Raw genomic sequence first — 20,232 nt, forward strand, 5'->3', positions numbered from 1 at the left:
GAGATGATGAGTTTAGTTGTAGATATGTAAAATTTTAGGTTACTGGGGACATCTGAACTTGTGTACCAGTCAAGGATAGGAGCTTGGGAGAAAGACGAGAGCCGGGGATATGAATTTCTGATTCATCCTGGTCTACTGTAGATGTTTTGGAAAGGTTTGAAATGTCTTACCAAGTAGCGGTGGGAGCTATGTGGCTGATTCTATCTTTAAGGAAGCTAGTGAGGGAAACATCAGGGCACCAGAGCATGTTTAAGTATTCATGGGCATTTCCATGAGCCCTTAGTTTATGATTGTCCCTGCATCTAGGGCTCCTTCGGGGATTCTTGCCCCAAACAACCTTGAGGGAGTATCAGGCTACCAGAGTTGCATATGGTGGTGAGGTGTTGACTGTCTCTTACTACCTTCAGATTGGGATACTTTAAAATCATTATGACAGATAACAGCTGTGACCTAATTTTTGACTTGTAGTATGCCTGCACAATCTTAGGCACGTGAATAAAGCAGCTTCTTGATCCTCCCAATAACCCCATGAAATTCACACTGTCATCATCCCTATCTTATGGGTAAGGCACAGAGGTTAAGTGACATTGGTAAGTCACAGGGCAGGTCCCAACCCACGCAGCCGGACTTCAGGGTCCTTGCTCTGCTTAACCTACACGTTTGGCTGCTACTTGATACACACAGGTGACTTCTGGAAGTGATCCCAGAAATTGTAGAAGCCTCCGAAATTGCTAGAGACTTTCTTCTCCTATCTTGTTAATGCCCCATCCCCTATTAAATAAAGATATTTTGGGGAGGTTTTTGTTTTTGTTTTTGCTTATTTAATTTTCCTTCCTACCTGAAAACTCAAACTGCCATTACTTAATTTTGCTTAGCTCCTCAGTTTATGGTCTTGAATGGTCAAACTAAAAAAAATAAATAAATAAATCAAAAAACAAACCAAAAACATTCGGGATTGTGTTTAGTTCTCTTTGTACATCATTTTTCAGCATCCATTTCTGGGACTTGGTGGCCGTTTCATATTTTTGGGTGTCTGTTCTCTTCCTAGGTGTAAATGCAATGGACATGCAAGTGAGTGTGTGAAGAATGAATTTGACAAGCTGGTGTGTAATTGCAAACATAATACTTACGGGGTAGACTGTGAAAAGTGTCTGCCTTTCTTCAACGACCGGCCGTGGAGGAGGGCAACTGCGGAGAGTGCCAGCGAATGCCTGCGTGAGTCTGTTGAATTATCTTGAGGACTTCCAGAGTGGGGAAAAGGAATGGTTGACTTCCTTCTGTTCCCCCTTGAAAGGACAACTGTAAAAGGCAGTGCTGCTTCTCTAATTGGAGAGCATAGAATGGTAAACTATATGCACATCAGAGGAAAATCATAGATGAAGGCAGTTGGCTATGAATAAAAAAGTATGTTCATTTTGTTCAGTTTCCTTCATGAACACACATACCAGAGTGGGAGCAGCATCTCCAAGGTTTGGAACTTCGCTTAGATCTAAGTGCTGGGCCAGTGTAGCCTACTATAAAATATGGTTTCTCTAGTTTTGTCTTTGCTGCACATTAAAGTCTTTTCCTACCAACGTTCATTTTCTCAAGCAGTCAGGGTCATTGATGAACATGTGTTGGGTGTGTTGAGTTCTAGACTGAGACTGCCATTCAGAAGATCATTTCTCAAAGTTATTCTTCCCTTATTTCACTAAAGAGCACAACAGGGAGAACTTTCCTACTTCTCCCATGCAGAGGTGGGTGGCTTTGGGAAGAAAAGTAGATCCTAGTATTTCTAGAAAAGGGTAAAAGAAGAAAGATTGCACATTGTTTTACCCCTTCATCATGGCTTGGTTTATTCTGAACAGATAGAGAAAGAAGCCTCAGGAGAAAGGAACCATGAAACTATGTAATCATGCTGTGTCAAGGACTTAAAAATAAGAAACTTTTAAAGCAGCTATGATTTTTATGACCTTATAAATATTTCTTATCATATACTCTTGAAAAGAATAAGAGAGACACTCTGAACTCACTGGAGTTATTGGCAGAAACCTTGAGAAATGACCAGTATCTTGACTCATAACTATTTCTGTTAGTTGCCTAGAGCAAATTTTCTTATCTTTCCTTTTTCTTAGCAAATCCCAGATTTGAAGATAAATTGTACAGCCTCCTAAATTCCTAGGCACTTGCTTGAGCTTCAGTTCTTTTACTGAACTATAAAAGCTAGTATGAGAAGCCACATGATAAAGGTCTTAACAGAAACAGTGAAATGCCCCTAAGATGTGACATTTCAATAAATGTACACATGTGTTTGAAAAGTATTTTGCTTAGTGATGGGGTCATATCTTGAGTCTTTCCAGGAACATCATGAAAATGTTCCTGGGCCAGCAAATGAACTGAATACTGTTTCTAAATGACTTTGATGAGAAACTAAATCAGTTTGCCTTCCTCCTTGCCTTGGCACTCTTCAGCACTTCAAAGAGTGAAGTTTCTGCAGATTGGGAGAGTACTACAGTATTGTCAGGATGCTGGGGTTGGAGAAGAGAAAATTACAGCCTTCTCTCTTACCAGCTGATGGTGAAGGAGACAGAGCGTCTGCTTTACCTGTGTTAGGACAGTGTAGACAAGAGGACTGTCCTGCTTCATAGTCCCAGAGCACCAAAACAGTTAGGTGGGGATGGGCTGGGTTTGGCCGTGAGTGGGATGTACGGGATAATCTAGGGAGGCTTGAGGGAAGAAAATAGAAAGGGAGCTCTCCAAGTTATTTAACACGACTCTAGTTATTGGTGCCAGTGATTCAAGTTTCTAAAAAGTTTTCAAGTATAATACTATGAAAGAACTGATTATAAAGAAGGGGAGGTGACAAGAAAGAAAAAATATATATTCAAACATTTTTTTTTTAAAACAACTTGGTTTATCTGAAATCAAATAAAACTATTTAGTGCTCAAGATACTGCTGGTACTTTGTGTGAAATCCATAATTCTAAGAAAAGAAGTTCTATAACTACATATACTTGTTCTTACAATATAGTTGTGTTCTGCAGGGAACATAGTTACTTAATGGTGGACCTGGTTGGCATTGTGGCTCCCCAGGAGATGGATGTGTCTAGTGAAGCTAGATTTCCCTTCAGTGCTGCTGCCTTCCACAGAGGCGCTAATTTTAACCCATGTGTGTCAGGTTACTCCAGCCTTGCAAGCAATCTGGCACTTCAAAAGTTAGTGTCTTAACATATTTCAACTGTCTGGGGCCCGAAAAGTTATGGTAAATTAAAGCCTGAATATAAACTGGCACCCCGTTGTTGGAGTTGGTATTAGAATGAAGGGTAGAGATTCAGAAAAATTACAATTTGACTTGCCTTTCACTTGTGTATAAACAATTACCTGGAGATTTCTAAGGATAGGAATTCCTCGTATTTTATGATGGCACTGGTTTTGATAAGAACATCTCTCAGTAAACTGATAGCCTGGCTCTCTCAACCCTTCATTGACCTCCTGTTTTTGTTTTCAAATGAATAATGCGTCAAGTGGGCGTTCTTATCCTACCACCCATTGTGCCCCAGAGACATGGGAAGTCACGGTTTGGTTTGCTTAGAGTCTCTTGAAATGCTGTTCATCAAAGGAACATGGGTCTGACGTAACTTGTACGTTTTGGCCAACAGCCTGTGACTGTAATGGCCGATCACAGGAGTGCTACTTTGACCCTGAACTTTACCGGTCCACCGGCCACGGGGGCCACTGTACCAACTGCCAGGGGAACACAGATGGCGCCAACTGTGAAAGATGCCGGGAGAATTTCTTCCGCCTTGGGAACAACGAAGCCTGCTCTCCCTGTCACTGCAGTCCCGTGGGTAAGTGACAGGCAATGCCAGCATCAGCCTGGTGGGTTGAAAGACAGGTACTCCCCACCCCCGCCAGAAAACAAAGCTCTGCTTCCTAGGCCTGAACTCATGGAGTTCAGTTCCTCTGCTCAGGGGAAGAGTGGAAGTGTGTGCACTGTCCTCCTGACCAATGACTCAGGAGCTGCCCGACCCCCCACCTCCACTCTGTTTAACCAAGTTAAACTTTCAAATGATTTTCTGGTGTGTATAAATAAGTGTGGGCTTGGCCTGTGTAATGGTTCTGTGTAGATAATTAGTAGCCCGATCCTAGAGACCATTTGAACTTTGACTGGGAAAGGTTAGCTGCTTCATGAGTTCTTGCACGTTAATGATTTTGTTTAGTTTACGATCCTTGAAGGGCTGAACTTTCTCAGTATGTTGGTGTGCATTCAGAGATACAAAGTGCTCTGAGTTTGCTCTCCTCTTTCAGGAGTTTGACCTTTATTTTGTTGTGCCTGTAGATACTTAAATTCTAGACATGGGCCTTCAGGAGCCTGTGCTTGCCCACAGAGAAGTGACTGGTTTTGTGTACGGTTGATCACTGGGTGCAGAGTGACTTGTTTTTCAACATTGATGAGCAGGGTGTGTGTCCAGAAAGTTAAAATGTTATGGCTCAAAAGGATATGATTTTGAGACAATTCAGATTTAAAATTGATCTTTCTTCTCTCTGTAACCATCTAGAGATATACATCTTGGGTTTCAGGCATTGTTTTTAGTGACCCATTTTTTTTTCTTTGACATATTTACTGACATTTCTGGTTGTTGACAAGCTCTTTAAATTTTAGGTTCTCTCAGCACACAGTGTGATAGCTATGGCAGGTGTAGTTGCAAGCCAGGAGTGATGGGTGACAAGTGTGACCGTTGCCAGCCCGGGTATCATTCTCTCACTGAGGCAGGATGCAGGTAAGACTTTTCAAAACCAGAGAAAGGGGGCAAAATCTAACTGTAGTTGATCCAGAATAAGAGATATCGTGGCTCGTCTGCAGCAGTATAAACATTTTTCCCCATAGTAATTGTCAAGAATTTCTAGCTGTGGGCACCTGGGTGGCTCAGTTGGGTAAGTGGCTGCCTTCGGCTCAGGTCATGATCCTGGAGTCCGGGGATCAAGTCCCACATCAGGCTCCCTGCTCAGCAGGGAGTCTGCTTCTCCCTCTGACCCTCTTCCCTCTCGTGCTCTCTGTCTCTCATTCTCTCTGTCAAAAAAAAAAAAAAAAAAAATCTAAAAAAAAAAAAAAAAGAACTTCTAGCTGTAATGATGGTCCAGGACTGGTTTGTAAGAGGGATGAAGCAGGGTTTTTAGTATTGAAATGTGAGAGGCATATCCTTGATTGAAACCAAATCCAGATACAAAACTGACTTTAGGACTCCTTTTGCTTTTTTATTTATTCTTTTTTTTTTAATGTATTAACATATAAAACAAAAGATTGACTTTAAGAGTGGAATTTCTTTCTCATTTCTCTGTTTTACTCCTTTTTCCATCCAACAGGCCATGCTCTTGTAATCCTTCTGGCAGCGTAGATGAGTGCAACATTGAAACGGGAAGATGTGTTTGCAAAGACAATGTTGAAGGCTTCAGTTGTGAGAGGTAGCTCATTCTTTCTGTGGCTGTGCTGTGTTTTTTCTGGTCTCATATTTCAAGTCCAAGAAATTCACTTATATCTTAGTCACTTATATCAAGTCACTTAAATCACTTATATCTTTATGTTTTTCAGATGCAAACCTGGATTTTTTAATTTGGAATCATCTAATCCTAAGGGTTGCACACCCTGCTTCTGCTTCGGGCATTCTTCTGTCTGTACAAATGCTGTCGGCTACAGTGTTTATCCTATAACCTCTACCTTTCAGATCGGTAATTTGGACCTTCCCTTCGGTCTCCCAGAATTACAAGACTGGACTTACAGTATTTTTAAAAAATGAGTAACTTTTTGAGGATTTTTTGATGGTAGCAGCATTTTGTTTTTTTTTTTTTTTAAGATTTTTTTATTTATTTATTCATGAGAGACAGAGAGAGAGAGAGGCAGAGGGAGAAGCAGGCTCCCGAGGAGCAGGGAGCCTGACGCGGGACCCGATCCCAGGACCCTGGGATCATGACCTGAGCCGAAGGCAGATGCTTAACCATCTGAGCCACCCAGGCGCCCAGCATTTTGTTTTTAAATGTATAAGATTTTTTTTTGTTTGGCTCTTTGGCTTTTTATTTATTTATTTATTTAAGATTTAATTTATTTATTTGAGAGAGAGAGAGCAAAGACAGAGAGTGAGAGGGAGAAGCAGACTCCCTGTCAAGCAGAGAGCCCGATGCCGGGCTTGATCCCAGGACCCTGGGATCATGACCTGAGCCGAAGGCAGACACTTACCCGACTCAGCCACCCAGGCGCCCCTGTTTGACTTTTTAATTTAATGAAAACATACATCTTTAGAATTTACTGTAGTATAAATTTATGTAAAATCAAAATATAGCTTGAGGGATACAGCATATACAGGTACTGTCCTAGGATCCATGTATTCAGAAATGAAGGTGAAGTAGTAAAATAAAGCTTTACTGGTGACTTCCTGTATATTTTCGTGGTGTATAGAGGACCTGAATTCAGGATGTTCACAGCGTGATGGCCCTTGTGTTTCCATCCTGTTCTTGCAGATGAAGATGGGTGGCGGGTGGAACAAAGGGACGGCTCTGAAGCGTCACTCGAGTGGTCCTCTGAGAGGCAGGACATCACCGTCCTCTCGGATAGCTACTTTCCTCGGTACTTCATTGCTCCGGGTAAGTAAGGCTGGGCAGCAGTCTGCCATGATGAGTGCTCCTGTTTACACTCTTTCTCACGCTCTTGCACATTACTGTGTCTGCTTTTCAGCGAAGTTCTTGGGCAAGCAGGTGTTGAGTTATGGTCAGAACCTCTCCTTCTCCTTTCGGGTGGACAGGCGAGACACTCGCCTCTCTGCAGAAGACCTGGTGCTCGAGGGAGCTGGCCTGAGAGTGTCTGTGCCCTTGATCGCTCAGGGCAATTCCTATCCGAGTGAGACCACTGTGAAATACGTCTTCAGGTAAGACAGTCTTCTTTGTGAAATCTGAGTTGACCAGAGTTATAAAAGTGGTTTCTTTACCTAAGCTTATCAGGCCTCAAGCTGTTGAAGAAAAACGTCTGGGTTATAAAGGTGACTTTGGCAAAGGAAGCCTTCCCTTTATTTACTGTACCCTTTCCAGTTGTACTAAAAACCAACAGATCCCTTTCTGACTTGGTTAAATTGTCAGAGCATTGCCTTGTTGGCAGCATAAATGCCTAAGAAATGCTTTCTCAGCACTCAGAACTGTCCTGACAGAGGTTCACGTGGCCCCTTCTTTCTCCCTAGGCTCCATGAAGCAACCGATTACCCTTGGAGGCCTCCTCTTGCCCCTTTTGAATTTCAGAAGCTCCTAAACAATTTGACCTCTATCAAAATCCGTGGGACGTATAGTGAGAGAAGTAAGTTATGATATAATTCAAGAGCATTAAGATGATTAGGTAGAAGGATCCACACTAATGCAAAAGTTTATCTCTAAAGTCCCAATACTATAGCGCTGATCCTAAAGAAATGGAATGAATTGTTTCATTATATGTGAATTATGTATAAAAATAACGCGTTTGTTTAACCATTTTCAAGGACCTGGAGAAGATTTGCTAAAATTAATAAATGGCATTGTTTTATAATGACTAAGCCTAATGAGGTGACTTTATATCTAAATAGAGCCTAAGAATCTTACATGTAATTCTACTGGCTCACATGCTTAACCTTTACTTTTTATTTATTGCTATGTAATTATCAAGCCCTTTAAACTATTGGCTAAATTATGAAAAATTATAAATTCCTGAGTGAAGGTTCATTATAATGTTAGATAAACACAGCTGTTTTCAGTATGCCTTTAAAATTATTTTCATATATATATATATATTTTTTTTTTTGTAACAAGGACCTTTTCCTGTAGAAAGCTCAAGCTGTTTGGGTGGAGTCAGAGGGGTGGTGTGGCATTGTGAGTGGCATCTGCAGCATGGATGTGTTGGTTTTTGAGATGCCTATGTGAATATCCAGATGAAAACATCTTATAAGTTGTTAGAAATAGTGGTCTGGGGCTTAGGAATAAATTAGTACTGGAGATCTAGAATCAAAAGGTTGACTACCTATGGGCAATAATTTTTAAACTTGGAAATAAGACAAAAAATATAGAAAGAAAAAGTGTAACCCCAGAAACATAGTTATCTAAGGGCCATGCATTGAGACTCAAGGGAGAAAAAAGAATTTTAAGGAGGAGAAATTATTAAAGGGTTTATAAGGATGATGCCATTGGATTTTGGATCGGGGGACTAAGGAATCATTGGTGATTTTTTTTTTTTTTAAGAAGTGTTAAAACTGAAGTTATGCTACAGTGCTTTGACAAGTAATTTGAAGGTGAAGTAGTAAAATAAAGCTTACTCTTTTAAGAAGTTTGGCTGTAAGAAGAAAAGAGGTGGATTATAATTCAAGAGTAGGGACAAGATTAGAAGAAGAGTACTTTTTAGAATGGGATACTTAAGAATGGTTAGAATTGGAAGCATATTAGCCAATGGGTATATCTCATGACCTAACTGTTGACAAAATCCATAAGTATATTAAAAGTAATTAAGTTCAAAGTAGTCATAGAAGAGATGTCCTTCAACCTGAGGTTGTCAATTTCTAAGAATTCTATACAAGGCATATATATATTTCATAACATAGGAAAATAATGATGATGTAATTAAAGACTGCCACTTGGTGGAATGTTCCTGCTGAGGCCATCACATGCCCTTTTGGGTTGGATGACCCATTGGTCTAAGCCAATTTATGGCTTCCTTTGCTTTTATTTTCTTCTAGAAGTAGGGAAGCATTGTGATACATGGCATACTGGCTTTGGAATAATTGCATATTTGCCAAAGTAGCCCTGAATATTAAAACTTGGTCACCAGTTTTTCCTATTTTATGCAGGGCAAAAAAGTATAATGAGTGGTGCTTGTTAGCAGGTGTTTTCCTTGCTTTCTTATCCCTGAACTCTATAGTCAGGGACTGCTTTTGTGGCAAAAGAATGAAAACACTGCTTAATGGCTACAGACGTAAACTCGTCTTGTCCCCTACATTCTCGCTCTGATCTCCTCTTGCCCCACAATATTGTCCAGTGCTTTTCCTTTTTCACACTGGTGATTGAGACAACTGTAAAATCCAACAGATCTGGTCGTGTGTGTGTTTAACGATGTGTTTGCTATCCCGCCTCTCCAGATACTTAGCACCAGGTACCCCATGACTGTCGTGAACGCTATTTTCTAGTTATCTCCTCCAATAGATGAGTTAAACTAATAGCTGATTGTCTCTGGAATTTTGTGTCTGATTACTCTTTAGCTTTATTAACTTTCTGTAAGCTTTTGGAAAACAACAACTAGTTCAGTGACTCTCTTATCCACACCACACGCAGGTGCTGGATATTTGGATGATGTCACCCTAACAAGCGCTCGCCCGGGGCCTGGGGTGCCTGCCACTTGGGTGGAGTCCTGCACCTGTCCTGTGGGCTATGGAGGGCAGTTCTGTGAGATGTGCCTCTCGGGTTACAGAAGAGAAACTCCGAGTCTTGGGCCATACAGCCCATGTGTGCTTTGTACCTGCAACGGACATAGCAAGACCTGTGACCCTGAGACAGGTGAGATGAGCTTCTCGGGGGGCTGCGGGACCTAAGTCCTCTCCAGCGGATGAGCAGGGAAGTGCTCCTGGTCTTACCGGCTGGCTCACCTGCCTTTGTTCTCATACCCACTCTCCAAACAGGTGTTTGTGACTGCAGAGACAACACAGCTGGCCCCCACTGTGAGAAGTGTGGGGATGGGTTCTACGGAGATTCCACGTCGGGCACCGCCTCCGACTGTCGGCCCTGCCCGTGTCCTGGCGGCTCGAGCTGTGCCTCTGTCCCCAAGACGCAGGAGGTGGTGTGCACCAGCTGCCCTGCCGGCACCACCGGTCAGTCCACTCTTCCCGTCTGCTCTCCGCGTTCCACCAGGCAAAAGTACCTCGGGACACAGAGCCTGGGGGTTTGCAGATTTTGTTTGTTTGTTTGGCTCAGTGATTATAGTTGTCCGAGCAGGCAAAAGTCTTGTATGAAATTTATTACGGATTCATAGAACACACATCAGATACAAAACATGGCCAGCCTATTTACGGCCACATACTTTTCTAAGCACCCTCCGCCTTCTGCCTCTGTAATCCTCACAACCCCATGAGGTGGGTGCTCCTGTTTTCCCCATGTGCCAGCCAAGAACACCGAGGCACGAGACATGAAGTTACTTGTCCCAGCTGCGTGGCTGGTCACTGGAGGAGCTCGTGACGACCCCCGTATGCTCTCCCACCTAGGATGAGAACCAACACTTGATTTTTAGTTTGTGGGGCTATTCTGGGATTCTTGATATAAAGTGGTAATTTGTAAATTCTTTAAATTGTTTCTGTTCTTTCAGTAGTCCTTTCAGTGCATCAGAGCCCATCACGTTTAGTAAGGAAAAGATGCTTTTATAGCTTTGGATAGACATCTGTTCCCATTCTCTGAATTTCTTTCTTTTTGTTAATAACATAAAACTAGATCTTTCCTAGCTATTCAAGGAACTGTCGTGCTGACTAAGGAGACCAAGGCTCACTGATGAGCATTCCTCTTTTTCCGTTGACTTTAGCTTCCATGTAATGGAGAGGTTCTGGCTAGGCTTCTGATAGAACCCTTGACTCCATTACATACTTTTTCTTCAAAAGATATTGCTGCCTGGAAATAAGTGAGACAGAAAAACCACTCAGCTAATAATTTGTATCTCTTGTACATCATCAAAACACTCTTTAATCCTTGGGAAACATCAAAATACCCCATCTTCCCTTTACTACTCCACTGACCCCACACTAAGCACAAGGTCTTTGCAACACAGAGAGATTCAATCATTTGCTTAAGGTAGTTGAGAAAATAAGGAGAAGCTAGTGTAGACTTTCAGATTTTTTTACTCTTTTCTTTGTGTATGTGTGTTTTAAAACAGTGGCCCAACAGAGGTTCACAGATGGAGTTCTCTGACCTGGTTCCCCACCACCCTCTGTTGCCTTCGCTGTCTCTGCTGCAGCGTCCTGGGCTGCTTGTAATCCATCAGATCAGCCAGACTGTATGTCCTGTTATGCACAGTTTTCTTTTTTTAGAATGCTTTACCCCACCTTGTTCCACCCAAACCTCCTGTTCTTGTTCAACTCCTATCTTTACCGTGGAGTTTGGTTGAAACATCACTTACCTTGTGCTATTACCTCAGGTTTTTAGGACCCTTTTTTACTCTGCTGCCACAGCATATAGCATCCCCCTTGCAGAATCTGCACCTAGATGTACTTAATATGACATGTGGATGAGAGAACCCTTTGCCCATTCTGTTGTTCCACTGGGTAGACTGCAAGCCTAAAACTAAGTTAAGCATTGGAGATGTTCTCATGGCTATGCTGAATAATACAAATGGGGGAGTTGAGACTACTTGGGATACATAATGGAGAGATGGAGTGTACTGTAGGAGATCTTGCAAAATGTTGTAAACCTGTTAGTCTGTAACCAAATGTCTCTCACACAAGACTTGGGAGATATATTTGTTTTGTTAGTCATCACGTGACTTGAAGGGAACGAGCTATAGTGCTTCTTGCGGATGTTAATTAGGGTGTAGAGGTCCACGTGAAAACCAGCATAGACCCTGTGAAAGATGATGCCATCGCTCGTTAGTCCTATATCCTGCTTCCCTTTTTTCATAGCACATTTTAACCACTTCATATTTTTCTATTTATTCATGTTTGTTGTCTATCTTCCCCCTCCTAACCCCTGTTAAGCTCCACGACAGCAGGAACTTTTGTCTGTTCTGTTGACTTTTGTATTCCTAACACCCAGAATAGCACCTGGCACGTATGCTTGTTGAATGAATGCAAATATTTTTTGGATAACGAACAGAGATTGCAGATAGAGGGTAAGATGTTCCTCATTTAGAAGACTATTGAAGAATAGGAATAGCTACCTATAGTCCCTGAGCTCTTCACACGTGGTATGCTTCATATTTGATCTTTAAAATGATCTTTTGAGGTAATAATAATAATAATGATACTCTTTTTTCATCACATTTATTTGAGTGCCTGGCTTTGGGAATGCAAAGATGAATAAGGATGGTCCCCACTCTTCCGGGGCTAAAAGTATAGAGGGAAACACAGGTAATTGTAAGGCCGTGTGGTTAGTTCAGGCAAAGGAATGCCTGAATACGTAAGAGGAGTAGAGGAGAAGAAACAACACCTCCCCCGGGGTTGGGAGGGGATGATAGGGAAAGCTAAGGCAAAAAAAAAAAAAAAGTGCCTAACTTGCCCAAAGTCACATCCAGGACTTGGACCTACATCCTGGACTCTGAGACAAAAGAATAGGTTAGCTGTTGTTGCCAGAAGATACTTTGGTGTGAAAGCTTTCCATGAGCTCCCATGCAGCTCTGTTTTAGGTTTTCTACCAGATTTTAAAAAAAAAAAAATTGTTTTATTCAAAACAGGTTTCAAGGCATTTTAAATATAGATCATATCTAGAATGGCTACGTGATCTGATGAAAAGCAAAACTGGCATGCTGTCCTAATCCTGGTCTGGAGAAGGATCTCGGGTGAGGGTCTGGTAACTGCATCAGAGACAAGAAGGGCCCGCGTAGCGCCCTGTCTCTTCCTCTCCTGGCCCGCCCCCAGCCACAGATTCTGTTCTCCTCACCAGTGGTTTCCATTTGCCAAATGCAGGGGTCAGTTTTCAGTCCTCCTCTGACCCTGTCTCTCAGCAGCGTGGGATGCTGGTGACTGCCCGCTCCGCCCCAGACGTTTCTCCTCTCACCTGTGGGGACCCTGCCCCCTCTTGGGTCTCCTTCCTTTCCTCTTCTCTTGAGGCTCCTTTTATCACTTCTGATTCTCAGCCTGAGACTTCCGTGTCAACTTTATCTGTATTCTCCCCTCAGGTGAACAAATCTCATCTAGCTTCAAAAGCCTTTCTGTGCCTACTGAAAAATCTGCGTCTTGGGTTCCGACCATGCTCTCTCCCAAGCGCCGGCTGCCTATACTTGCCGTCTCCGCTTGGCTGGTGGGCTGGAGGCCTTCCACTTGCCCCTGCCCATCCTTTCTTCTTTTCTCTCCACCCCGATGGGACCTGTATGCACTATATCACATGGGCCCTCCATTTGTTTTCAGGCAGCAGGAAGAGGGAGGAGGGTGGGGGCAGAGTATTTAGTCCAAGGCCCCTTCTCTGGGGGGGTCCTTGTGGCTTAGTGACTTTCATCAAGGTTCTCAGCTCCTGATGCTAGCTTTCCCCAAACAGCCCTTTCTCACCTGAGGTTCCGGTTAACTGCTCGCTCCCCCCAGCCCCTGAGGCCCAGGTAATAGAGCCTGACAGTCACTACTCCCGGGGCTGCGCTGTCCCCCAGGATTGCTTACACCCTGCCCACACTCGTATAGATAGTATCTTTATTAAACTCTCTCCAGGTCTTGCTAATTTGAATGTGTCTATTTAATCTTCTGCTTGAGTCAGATGCTAAAGGCATCTCAAATTTAAGCAAATCCAAGCTAAATCTTTGATTTCTTTATTTTTCTCAACCCCAACTCTATCCTTCCCCAGTCTTGTTCATCTCAGGGAAAATACTACCATCCACCTAGTTGCTCCAGCTAGAAGCTAAAATCCTGGGCTTGTCCTTGATTCTGCTTTCTTTCATTTCCTGGAAGCAGTCAGCCAGCATGTGTGATGGACTCGATCTCACATCTGACTGCGTTTCACCGCCTCCATTTCATCACCCTGGTCCACACCACTGCGGTCTCTCACCTAGAATAGCCTCCTAATTGGTCTCCCTGCAGTCCATTCTCACACAGCAGCCAGGATAATCCTTTTAAAATGTAAATCAGGAGCACCTGGGTGGCTCTATCGGTTAAGCATCTGACTTTGGTTCAGGTCATGATCTTGGGGTCCTGGGATGAAAGCCTGCGTCAAGGTTCTGTGCTCAGCAAGGAGTCTGCTTCTCCCTCTCCCTCTGCCCCCTACTCGTTTTCTTTCAAATAAAATCTTTAAAAAAAATGTAAATCGGGGCATATCACTTTATTTTTTTTAAGATTTTATTTATTTATTTGAAAGAGAGAGAGAATGAGAGAGAGCACATGAGAGGGGGGAGGGTCAGAGGGAGAAGCAGACTCCCCGCTGAGCAGGGAGCCCGATGCGGGACTCGATCCCGGGACTCCAGGATCATGACCTGAGCCGGAGGCAGTCGCTTAACCAACTGAGCCACCCAGGCGCCGGCATATCACTTTAAAAACCCTCAATATCACCTCATTGCACTTTAATATAAACCAAATTTTTTACTGTGACCTACAAGATTGGCTCTTACTATTTCCATAAGCTAATTGTGTTTTTCTGTAACATTCTTCCCTTGGATATTAGCATGACTGTTTTTTTTCCCTGTCTTTCCATCATCCCAGATCTCTCCACTCTACAGAGCTTTCTCTAACCACCCAATCTGAAGTAGTCCTTACCCTGTCATTCTGTCATGTTGCTCTGTTTTGTTTAATTTGTTATGCTTATCCTGATCCAAAATAATCTTATTTATATTGTCTGTGGATTGGTCTCCCCCAGCTATAGTGTAAGCTTCATGAGATTGGAGATCTTGTCCACCTGGTTCACTGCATCATCCTGACAACCTAGAACAGTGCCTGTGTATAAGAGATGCTCAGCAAATGTTCATTAAATGAGCAAATGAACAAACCTTTATTTCTCCAGAAAGCTTAAGCTAAGTCAGTCCCTATCAGCTACAAAGATATCAAGATTCCAACTTGAGCTAATAATAATGGGAAAGTGGAAAAGGAAAGAGGAGGAGCAGTGAGTATGGTGGAAAGAGTCCCGGATTCTAGCTGTTGGATTGTGGGCAAGCTATTTAACTTCTCTGGTCCCTTCGCTATAATAGAAGCTGGAGGCGAATGACAATCTCTAAGTTCTCTTCTAAGATGCTCTGATTCTGTCCTAATTGACACAGCTCCAACAAGGATTAGCACACGTCTTTTCTTTTTTAGGAAGATTGTCCTGCTTACTCTGCTGTATAGGAAACTTACAGTATTGAGTGGCACTTCATCTTTTTTAATATCATAAACGAAAACAAACATATGAATGTGCCATCCCTTGGGGCAAAAGAGGTTAATAAACCCTGAGCCTGACTCGTTCACAAAGCACTTTTAATGCATGATGTCAGTTAATCCTCAGGACAATTGAAGTGCAGTAGGCACAACAGGTGCTATCGTTCTAATAACAACATGGAAACGTGCCCAGAGTCCCTGCGTTGATCTGGCACAGTGCCAGGACTGCAGCCCAGGTCCTCTGCTCTCCTGGGCTGGTGCCCTGTCCACTGTGACACGTGGCCTCACATCTGATGGTTCACCTGGACTCTTTGTAACCAGACTGTTTGTGTCCAACAGCACCAGGAATGTCTGAGGTCTTTCTTTCCTAACATCAGATTGTCCCATGTGCAGGTAAAAGGTGTGAGCTCTGTGATGATGGCTACTTTGGAGACCCTCTGGGTAGACACGGCCCTGTGAGGCTTTGCCGCCTTTGTCAATGCAATGACAACATCGACCCCAATGCGGTTGGAAATTGTAATCGCTTGACAGGAGAATGCCTGAAATGCATCTATAACACTGCTGGCTTTTACTGTGACCGATGCAAAGATGGATTTTTTGGAAATCCCCTGGCTCCCAATCCAGCAGACAAATGCAAAGGTAATCTAGCCATCGGCCAGGTTCTGCCACTGTTGTGCTCATTTATTCTGAAAATTCATCGTGTGGTCTCTTTAAATATTTACAGATGTTTGGTCTAATACAGCACTATTCAATAGAAATGTAGTGTGAACCACTCATGTAAGTTAAGTTTTCTTGTAGACACATGAAAATAAAGAGAAAGAGGTGAAATTGACTTTAATCATATATTTTATTAACCCTAATATATCTCGAGACCAGCCACTTCACCTAAAGTCTGGAGAATCTATTTGTATTGTTTACATTTTCGTATTTCTCTCTGGTGATTCGCATCTCTTGCTGTCTCCATCTCCCCACCCTAGCCTGTGCGTGCAATCCCCACGGCACCTCGAAGCAGCAGAACAGCTGTAACCCTGTGACCGGGCAGTGTGAATGTCTGCCCCACGTGACCGGCCGGGACTGTGGAGCCTGTGAGCCTGGATTCTACAACCTGCAGAGCGGGCGGGGCTGTGAGAGGTGAGGCGCCAGGCACCGTTGCTGGAAGCACTCTGTGCTTGCCTTTTTTTTTTTTTTAATTGTGAGAGATGGATTTTTATGACTTACCCGTAACGGTAGCCTTGATTTTGTTTAGGAATTATTTGAGTGCCTCACTCGAGCAGAGCATGCTCAGGGGCAGTACCGGACAGTGGTACTGAGGCTACTGGGAGAGGCGAGTAGAACGAAGCTGCCCTGGCTGCGTCAGTCGCCCGAGCAACCTTTCAAACACGGCATTTCGTGAGGTGCTTTCTGAGGCTCCCAGAGTCAGACCCTCCAGGCTCGCAGCCTGGGAATTTCTATTTTCAAAGCTCCTGCTGGTCAGCACCGAGGAGAGCCCCTTTGTAGTGGCTTTAGGAGTGGAATTAACCGTGTTGGTGGGTGAGGTTAGAAAAAGAGTTTCTGAGTAGAACTCATGAAAATTACTTGAACCTTAGGCACTTAATAACCCTTAACATTTTGTTTTAATAGCCCTTTAGATTGTTTTCTCATACAAGTTACAGCAGTTCTGTGCTGACCAGGGGCCGGGGGAAGGTTTGCTGAGAGTCCATTTTTCTTACCGGAGAAACATCGTATGTTCACTTTCAGGTGCGACTGCCACGCATTGGGTTCCACCAATGGACAGTGTGACATCCACACTGGCCAATGTGAGTGCCAGCCTGGCGTCACGGGCCAGCACTGCGAGCGCTGTGAGGTCAACCACTTTGGGTTTGGACCCGAAGGCTGCAAACGTAAGGAGCTGGGAGCATAGAACTCTTAAGTCTTTCCCAATTCCCGTTAGAACCACAGATTTTGACAGTCAGAGCTGGACCTAAGTCCTCACAGATGCTTCAGTCAGTGAATATTCTCCTTTTCTAAAACTGGGGGAGAGCTTCTCTAGTTCCTTTGCAGCCACCTTATTTACATCTTCTTGGATTGTATTTCTGCTTCTTTTTCCAGTCCCAAGGAAGGTCTCCCTTTGATTACTGGGCTTTCCCACTGTGCTTAATGAAACATTTTTATTGATCACATTCTTAGAGCAGATAATGAGACAGTGAGAGACTCTGTTTACAACTTACTTGGTGGTTGACTTACTGGCTACAGTCGCTTCCCACCCTTGGGGCCCTTTTGGTACGGTTACATCTACACATCTGCTTCTCCTTGGTGTAAACACTTGCTGGAATTAGGCCTCAGAACAGTTTGGTGTTTTGCTTTTTGAATTCCTTCATTTCTCCTGTGGAATGTAGCATAAATCATTGACCCAGTTCAGAGAACAAAGCAAGTAAACAAACTATAAAATAATGCAAAATATGTATTAGCATTTGGGTTTTCTAGTTCCTTAGTGAAAGAAGTATTAAACAGCAGAGAGTTGAAGGTAGAGTTCTTGAAGTGCATAAAAGGGCATTGATTAGTTTAATAGACTAATTTCTATAATTACTAAGTAACATGAAATGTGTCCCCTCAGAGATGATGCACATTGTACTTTATTAAAACTCACTTTTGCCTAACATAATGTAATAAAATAAAATTAATAATGACAATAATAAAAGAAGAAAATTAGTGGCAGACCAACATCAGAAGAGGAGGAGAACTGACATTAAACCTGAGATAAAAGTACAGAACTGAATTCTCATTAGTGGAATAATAAAATGTTTTCCTTATAATGCAAAAGTATTTCAAACTTCACTACATTGTTTATAGAAATATTTGTCATATACTGAATGTGATTCTAATCTTCACTGAAGATCTTTTAAAGTTTTTTAAAATGTAAAAAAAATCACTTTTGCTTTAAAAATTTTTGTTTTCTCTACTGAGCAGACTTAACCGTTCGAATTCTCATAATTTGGCCTGTTTTTCAAAAAAAATCTATAATGAGAGTACCATCAGCTTATTGATATCAGTGTGGGTTAAAAGGCAATGCAATCTTCCTTCCTTTCTCTATCATAGACTCTTCTTACTTTATTCTGCAGCCTGTGACTGTCATCCTGAGGGATCTCTTTCACTCCAGTGCAAAGATGATGGTCGCTGTGAATGTAAACAGGGTTTTGTGGGAAATCGCTGTGACCAATGTGAAGAGAACTATTTCTATAATCGGTCTTGGCCTGGCTGCCAGGAGTGTCCAGCATGTTACCGGCTGGTGAAGGATAAGGTGAGCTGTCAACAGGGCATTCGCTCATTCATTCATTTATTCATTCAGTAGACATTGAATGGGTACTTCCTGTGCACTGAGCTCTAGAGAACAAATAATGAACAAGATAGGCATGGCCCTGTCCTCAAAGACTTATGTTCCAGTTGGGAGACAAATAATAAAAATTAAATAAAGACCTACTAACTGAGATGAGCACCAGAAAGAATACAAACAGAGAATAACTGGGAGAACTACTTCATGTAAGTCCTCTCTAAGGACATTTGTTTAAGGTGAGATCTTAAGAATAAGAGGGAACAAGCCTAATGAGAAGTGAGGGGTAGGCTGTTCCAGGCAAAGGGAATATAGGGTACAAAGGTCTCAAAGGTGGATCGTGTCTGGAGCCTCCTGATTGAGGAGGGAGTGGTTTGTGATAAGACCGGAGAGGTTGTCATACCATGACATACCATGTCAACCATAGTAAGGGATTTAGATTTTAGTCCAAATCTAGCATGAACGCACTGATGCGTTTTCAGCTAGGAAATCCAGTTTATATTTTAAGAAGAACACTCTGACTGCTATGTGAAGAATGATGGTTAGGAATGGGGCAAAAGGGCAAGCCTGGATTGAATTGGGTAAGTATGTGTGATTGGCGGGGGAGGGAGCAAGCACAGAGAAAGAGAATCACCAAGGGTGCCTCTTGGGTTTTTTGCTTAAGGTAGCTGGAGGCATTGTTTATTGAAATGGAGATGACTCAGGGGAAACAGATTTAAGAGAAGAAAAGAGTACAGTCTTGGGTGTTGAGTTGAGATTCCCATCCGAGAGCTGAGTGGAGATATCAGGAAAGCAATCTAAAATGCAAGGGAGAGGTCAGAACTAGAGAATCCTCAACAAGTAGTGTTTAATGTCAAAGGAATGGGCTTGATAGTTTTTCTCTTGAAGCCAGAGAAATAAAGAAAAACTACGTATATTATCTGTTTAAAAGTAGATATATGTGGAGTATGTAGACCTACATATTTATAGAGTGAGCACCCTTTTGATGATCATTCCTGCAGGGAGTACAGCTGAGTTCTTCAGGAATGTTTATATGTGCTAACTTTCCCTTTTCTTCCTTCATTATGTCCAGGTTGCTGATCATCGAGTGAAACTCCAGGAATTAGAGAATCTCATAGCAAACCTTGGAACTGGGGAAGAGGTGGTGACAGATCAAGCCTTTGAGGACAGACTAAAGGACGCGGAGAGAGAAGTTATGGACCTCCTTCGAGAGGCCCAGGATGTCAAAGGTAAACATGTTAAAACACTGGGTAACTTCTGCCAGATGGCTCAGTCTCTAGACATGGCTCCTAGTTCAAGGTTATTTAGTATGGCATTATAAAATTCTTCCTCAATTTTTTAAACTGTTTGTAGAATCTGAATTTTTTTAAACAATATGTGGAAATACAAGAACTTGTTTTAAGATACAGTAAGCAAAAATAATTCTCCCAACACATCAGAAACTATTAAATGCTAAAATTCCAAGTGTATAAATCTGTTCCATTACAAAGTGTTTTAAAACAGTTTTTAAAAATCATGAAAGGTATGCATTTTGGGTGCGCATTATTTTAAGTTGAAAATTTGAACTTGGATTCTTCTGTCAGTCTACTGAGTGAGAGTTTATTTTACGCACTGCTTTATTTCCTTAGAAAGGACCCTCATAAGGAAAAATTGTAGTCTTCAAGTATTGACCAAACAGCTAGATACTAAATATATGACACCTGATATTTATGAAAGATTAGGAATTAGTGCCTGCTTATGAAATTTTCTGCTTAATAAGTGAACAAATGTGCTAATAACATCATGTAAAAGCATATATTTTATATTATATGCATATTTAATGTCCTTTGCAATTGTGTTGCTCCTCTGTACTTTATCCGATGAGACTGATGATAATAAGCAGAGGAATTGGCTTAAGATTTAGAAAACAGTTTATTTTAAAATACTTTA

At 42.3% G+C, this 20,232-nt stretch overlaps 1 protein-coding gene across 1 annotated transcript in view; it reads left to right on the forward strand.

The window, feature by feature from the left end:
- Nucleotides 1-20,232, forward strand: part of LAMC1 (laminin subunit gamma 1) — a 123,461-nt gene that overhangs the window by 85,930 nt on the left and 17,299 nt on the right. Inside the window, exons 4-18 of the mRNA XM_028121466.2 lie at nt 1,049-1,215; nt 3,639-3,827; nt 4,643-4,760; nt 5,344-5,442; nt 5,570-5,706; nt 6,493-6,615; nt 6,707-6,896; nt 7,203-7,315; nt 9,310-9,531; nt 9,654-9,842; nt 15,390-15,635; nt 15,974-16,127; nt 16,734-16,876; nt 18,095-18,273; nt 19,376-19,532. Coding sequence (XP_027977267.1) covers nt 1,049-1,215; nt 3,639-3,827; nt 4,643-4,760; nt 5,344-5,442; nt 5,570-5,706; nt 6,493-6,615; nt 6,707-6,896; nt 7,203-7,315; nt 9,310-9,531; nt 9,654-9,842; nt 15,390-15,635; nt 15,974-16,127; nt 16,734-16,876; nt 18,095-18,273; nt 19,376-19,532 — 2,426 coding nt within the window. The remainder of the gene's footprint in view (nt 1-1,048; nt 1,216-3,638; nt 3,828-4,642; nt 4,761-5,343; nt 5,443-5,569; nt 5,707-6,492; nt 6,616-6,706; nt 6,897-7,202; nt 7,316-9,309; nt 9,532-9,653; nt 9,843-15,389; nt 15,636-15,973; nt 16,128-16,733; nt 16,877-18,094; nt 18,274-19,375; nt 19,533-20,232) is intronic.

Source organism: Eumetopias jubatus, unplaced genomic scaffold (assembly GCF_037043125.1).
Source record: "Eumetopias jubatus isolate StellerSeaLion01/CBP00866 unplaced genomic scaffold, mEumJub1_p1.0 scaffold_12, whole genome shotgun sequence".
In the NCBI taxonomy this organism is placed as follows: Eukaryota; Metazoa; Chordata; class Mammalia; order Carnivora; family Otariidae; genus Eumetopias; species Eumetopias jubatus.